This window comes from Nicotiana sylvestris, chromosome 10 (assembly GCF_000393655.2).
Source record: "Nicotiana sylvestris chromosome 10, ASM39365v2, whole genome shotgun sequence".
NCBI classification, from domain to species: Eukaryota; Viridiplantae; Streptophyta; class Magnoliopsida; order Solanales; family Solanaceae; genus Nicotiana; species Nicotiana sylvestris.
In genome coordinates this window covers 72,727,832-72,733,951 of record NC_091066.1, presented here as the reverse complement: position 1 = coordinate 72,733,951, position 6,120 = coordinate 72,727,832, and the positions used below count along the sequence as shown (strand labels likewise).

Sequence of the window (6,120 nt, the reverse complement as noted above, 5' to 3'; positions counted from 1 at the left end):
GAAGTCCCATATGGATAAGCTTCTTCAGGAAGCTTATTTACAACGGAGTACTAAATGAACATCCATAATATATTTATAACACATTCTATATTTTATTTACTATATCAAATATTATAGCCAATTCAAACCTAAAAAAATACTGTGATTGACATGTTTAAAACAGTAGAGTATTAGACTTGCACTTCGATGCAAGGCTAAAGTATTAATGCTAGTGCTTAAATAAAAAATTTCAGCACTAAAGTTTTAGAGGTCGTTTGGTAGAGTGTGTTAGAGAAAATAATGCATGCATTAGCTTTGTGTGTTAGTAATGTTTTGTTTGGTACACTTTTTCAACCTATGTATAACTAATACAAGCATTAGTTATACACTCTATTTGGTATTATCGTATGTATAGCTAATGCATAGAAAAACATGGCATTAACTATACAAAGGCTATTAATGCATGCTTTAGCATGATTAAAGACAAAATTATCCTTAAAGTCCCTTAAGTTAAAGAATATTGAGGGCATTTTTGTAAACAATTAAATTTCTTAAAAAATTATGGAATGCATTTTAATTTTTAATACACCACACCAAACAATGCATAAGAAATAATCTCTATATAACTAATGCTTGCATTACTAACCCCTACATTACTAACCCTTGCATTACTAATGCACCTTATTTAGCATTATTCTTATACGCCCTACCAAACGACCCTATTACTAGTACATTAGTGGGTTGCTCTAGTGATAAGTACCCTCCCCTTCCAACCAAGAGGTTGTGATTTTGAGTCACCCCAAGAGCAAGGTGGGAAATTTTTGGATAGAAGGATGGCGAAGGTCTATTGGAAACAACTTTTTTACCCCAGAGTAGGGTTAAGGTTTGCGTACACACTACCCTCCCCAGACCCTACTAGTAGGATTATACTGGGTTGTTGTTGTTATTGTTGTAGTAAATTAGTGCTTAAACAAAAGTCTTAAATATTTGATGGAGATCTAAAGTGTTTACTTTTCGCTAAAATAGAGGACCAAAAGTGCTCATGAATATAGTTAAGGGATCATTCTGAATCTTCTTCAAAACACAAGAGACTATTTTTGTCGTTTGTTTAAGTTAGGTCACTGGGACTGGGAAAATTTCAATCTGGTCATCAAGCGACACTTACAAAAATCTCAAAGCAGGGAAAACAAAAGGAAACCAAAGAAGAAGATAGCGAAAAAAAAGATGCAGAAACTGATATTGAGACAATCGTTATATCGTTCCATATGTCGTAGATCTTCAGCTTTCTCGATTTCCGCCACCGCAACTACCGCCGTCAACCACCACTCCCATCGACACCTTCATTTCTCATCCCCGAATTTTCCAGCTTCTCCTAAAAGCCCTTTTCACGGTACTAGTAATTCCAACTTTTTACGTTTTATATACTTCAGTATCTGCTTATATTTGCATTTCCTGTACATACTCAATAAAAAGATCGTATTTTTGTTCTGCTCAAATATTGGTAAATGCCTACGCTTTTTATTTTTTATTTTTTATTTTTTATTTTTATCTTTTAACTGTAAGAAGGTGAATTTATGGTAGCCTTTTCGTGATACTAGCATTTTCGTCTCTTTTTTTTTATATGTAATTCAGTATCTGCTTATATTCCCCATGTTCTTCTACATACCCAATTTCAAGATCGTATTTTTTATTATGCTCAAATTGGTAAAGGATAAGTTTTTAAATCTTTTTATTGTAAGAAGTTGAATATATTGTCCAAATGGATGTTGATGATTCATATAGCTGATCATGATTGTTTGAGATTGAGATATAGTTGTTGCTGTAATAAGATGAATGTTTGATCCTTTTCTTAATTGAAGAACTAATTGGAAAATAAAACAACGAGTACAAAATTGAGTAATACCCCTTATTAGAAATTGGTACAGTTTGATCCAATATTTTGTTCGATAAGCCCGTATAGAAAAGGAGGGTTGAGGTAGATTAATGCCCAGGTATAGACATAGTTGAACTAGGAATCATATAGTAGTAAATGCCAACTAGTTTGTGGTGTCGGATACTCAGTATTTATGGTAAGAAGTAAAATTCATGGTCCAAATGGAGAAGAGTGGATATGAGTATTCATATAGGCGACCCTAGCTAGTTTGAGATTAAGGGATAGTTGTTGCAGTAAGAAGTTGAATCCCTGTCTCCCTATGTGAGTTTCACAAAATATAGTAGGTCTCAAGCTTATATAGAAATAGGGTCGTGGTAGGTTGCATAGCTGCTTAGAAATACTCAAGCTGTGATTCATATAGTAACGTTTAGGATTGAGGCGCAATTGGTTGATTGATGATGTAGAATTAGTGGTTATATTTCGATATGATATCTGAATTGGAAGGGATTTTCTGACGAGATTATAGTGCATTGCTTCTTGGTTTGATTGTAACATAAAAGATCTTAAGTTTGATTTTACTGATTATTAGCTTTCTCTTGCTATGAGAGTTGAGACACATTAGTCATACGTTTGATTGGAAATATGAAAAAGGAATTTTAATGCTCTATCATTTCGTTGCTCTTATTTTCACTTAGATGTTTAATTCTCAATCTCAAGTTTATTTAATTTTCCTTTTTGAGGAAAAATTTGGGGTGCAGTATGGCCCGTGATTAGTGGGAGAGGGGAATCTAGAGAAGGGGAGCACCTAAATATGCAAGGTGTGACATGCCACTTTTAGACTGCAACTTTGTTCCCATTCCTGTAATGATTATTATAATAACGCTGGTTACTTTTAGGGATCATTTCTCTTTTAGATTTGTGCTTCTGCTCTCTAATTTCTGATTGCAGCAGGCATATTTTTTCCAACTACGAATGCTAATTGAGCTTATATAATTTTGACAGTTTTTGCTAGTTTCTAGGACAAACGAATTTCTGAGCATGACATTATCCCACAACAAAAATTTGGTCTTGGCAGGCTTGAGCATGGTTTTGGTAAATATTTGGCTCACTCACCCTCTGACTAGTCGGAGTATGTGAGTGCAAATAAATGTACCAGTGCTGCCTCCTTGGTTGGATTTTGGAGAACATAACTTAGAGTGAGGGTTATTACAATCTATTTAGGGTTTAATCGGTAGAAAGGTCCTCATACTATTAATTTCCCAAGGGTTTCAAAAATGGAATTTATAATTTCTGGATCACATATCATGAAGCGGCTTACTGATCAGATGTGAGTAGGGTTTATAATTTTCTGGATCTTGCTCACTAAATTGAAACATAATGGATTTTGCTACATTCCAGAATTGCGGCATCCTTTGACAATAGCAATCGGAAGCACACGTTCTTTCTGTGAGGATTCAGCCCACATGCCAGACATAAAAGATCCAGAGGTCAAACGTGCTTTTAAGGACTTAATGGCTTCAAGCTGGGATGAGCTCCCAAATGCAGTTGTCGGTGATGCAGAGCATGCATTGACTAAAAATACTGATGACAAGGAAGGCCAAGAAGCCTTGATTAATGTTTTCCGTGCAGCAGAAGCAGTGGAGGACTTTACTGGGATTCTCACGTCTCTGAAAATGGAGCTTGATGATGCAATTGGCTTAAGTGGTGAGGTAAGACGAGTTTACTGAGCAAGGGACTTTATTCACATTTTCTCAAGTTCTTGCTCTTTAATTTTTTTTATTGCTGCAGAATGTGAAGCCTATGTCAAAAGAGCTCTCTGATGCATTTCACATGGTATACCAACGTTACATCACCTACTTGAGTGCTTTTGGGTCAGAGGAGGGATACTTGAAGAAGAAAGTTGAGATGGAACTGGGAACAAAGATGATACACTTGAAGATGAGATGCAGTGGCCTTGATTCTCAATGGGGAAAGGTACCGTCTAATTTTCTGCTTGTTGGTTCCCACTTATTTCAATTTTTCTGTGAATAGGTAAGGTCTTCTTCATAAGCAATATTTCTTATTTCGATTAGTTTTCCTGACCATACTTTTTTCAAATATTCCCTGCCAGATTTGTGTTATATTTCACTATTTTAACTATTTATGCATTTCCCTTACCAAAATCTTATTTGTAAACATAATCAGATGCAGTGTTCTCAAAGGCGCACTTAAAGCGCTCTTAAGCCCTAGAGCGAGGCGTAAAACATGTTGAGTGCTTCACATCGCTTAGCGGGTGCTTCGGTGTTGTCATCAAGGCTCTAAGGCATGATTTTCCTAGGCAACAACGCTAAACAATTGATATACACTTTATCGTAAATTTTCTTCAATCTCTTTGTCTATATATTTGGTATTTATGCTTAAAGATATTAGTCTTGGACTACACTTTCATATTTGTAGTTTTTCTCCATTTGCGCGTTTCTTTATTGAAGCCCACACTTTATTTGCGCTTAAAGCACCAACAGACCTTAGATCTTGTTTGCACTTTTCGCTTTTGATAACACGGATCAAATGGTAGCTTTGTTATGTAGAAAAAGTCGTATCATTTTGTTGTTATGCTAAATTTATCATACTAACGGAAGTAGCCTATTTGGTTGTAAATCGTGATTTGTTTACTTTCTTGCTCGAGCTTAATTGACATTGATATGAGATCTCCTGAAGAATTTAGCTTTACCATTATTTGTTTTCTCAGAATGCGTTCTGGCTTTCTCACTCCAGGTTACAGTTCTTGGGACTTCGGGACTTGCTGGTTGATAAGCCACGTATCTTCCTTACTTATTCAAGGAGGAAGAAGCAAAGAAATGTAGGAGAAGATAATGATTTGCTTCTCAAATTTCTAGAGCTTTCAGACATGGAAAATTAAGCAGTTACTTACCGTTATTAGAAGATAACAAGTTATCTGTTAGCAGTTTATTATGGTTACTAGAAGTTATCTGTCTTTATCCTAACTTGGTTATGGAGTAGTTATTGCCAGCCTCTATATAAATAATAAATCTAGTAATATGTAAGTGGGTTGTAATTATCCTTTATATGCAGTCAGACTATCTGTGAGATACGAGATGCTTGTGTCTCTCTATTATGTGCCTTTAAGACAGCAACATCAGCGACCAAAGCATCAATGGCCTCCAGTTTCGCTGCTATAGTCGTCAATTGTTGGGCGATTGGATCAAGAGTCGGAATGATGGGTTCGCTTTGGGAAGTGTTGGTCCGTGTGTTCACCATGGCGGATCTTACTGCTCTGATACCAATGATATGAATAGAGATTTAATAATGGAAAAAGAGATAGAAAATACATCGATATTATTGATAATAGAGAGACACAAGCATCTCGTAGCTCACAGATAGTCTGACTGCATGTAAAGGATAATTACAATCCACTTACATATTACTAGATCTATTATTTATATAGAGGCTGACAATAACTACTCCATAACCAAGTTAGGATAAAGACAAATAACTTCTAGTAACCATAATAAACTGCTAACAGATAACTTTTTCTAATAACTGTAAGTAACCGCTTAATTTTCCATGTTTGAAAGCTCCAGAAATTTGAGAAGCAAATCATTATCTTCTCCTACATTTCTTTGCTTCTTCCTCCTTGAATAAATATGGAAGATACGTGGCTTATCACTGGTTCCTATGTTGAGCATAGACCTTCACAGATGGCTGAAAGTTGGGAGTGTTTCATCTTTAAGTTACTTGTGTAACATTTTCCTGGAAAGAGAAAAGGAAATATTTTGATAATACAGGCTGCATCAATTTGATCCATTAAACTGCACTATTCTTTCGTAAGTTATGATGATGTGATAGCAGGAATACACAGATGATACTATTCTTCAAGGAGATAGTTTCCGGAGCATTCAGTATTCAGAAGATAGGGTTTTATGTCAATCGATTCCTGTTGACTGGTGAATCAGGTCCACTGGTTTAATTTTTCTTGATTGGTTATTGAACATGGCACCGTGTCGCACCCAGTTCACTTTTATCTCTTTTTTGTTCAATTGAACAAACTGAATCTATGAACATGTTTGATTGACACTAGTGTGGATAATGAGTAACTATGCCTGTTGAGCAAATTGAGACACAAAAAGGGTGGATTAACAATAAAATTTTGAACATGTAGGTATTATTGCAGGTCAATCGATTGGAAAATTGGGTGCGCAATTAACATTAAGAACTTTTCATACCGGAGGAGTATTTCCGGGGGTGCTGCAGAATATGTGCGAGCCCCA

At 35.6% G+C, this 6,120-nt stretch overlaps 1 protein-coding gene across 2 annotated transcripts; it reads left to right on the top strand.

Annotated features, from left to right (window-relative positions):
- The first annotated feature begins 1,108 nt into the window (after window positions 1–1,108).
- On the top strand, window positions 1,109–5,206 carry LOC104237315 (succinate dehydrogenase subunit 5, mitochondrial-like). 2 transcript variants are annotated; one of them, XM_070160372.1, is made up of 4 exons: window positions 1,109–1,369; window positions 3,251–3,561; window positions 3,641–3,826; window positions 4,037–4,343. In XM_070160372.1, exons 1-4 carry the CDS (start codon window positions 1,204–1,206, stop codon window positions 4,061–4,063), a joined length of 690 nt encoding a protein of 229 aa, XP_070016473.1. In that variant the 5' UTR covers window positions 1,109–1,203; the 3' UTR covers window positions 4,064–4,343. The 2 variants fall into 2 exon arrangements, with proteins under 2 accessions (XP_070016473.1, XP_009789747.1); XM_009791445.2 differs by lacking the exon at window positions 4,037–4,343 and adding an exon at window positions 4,607–5,206 and having other exon boundaries at window positions 1,122–1,369.
- Window positions 5,207–6,120: the final 914 nt, after the last annotated feature.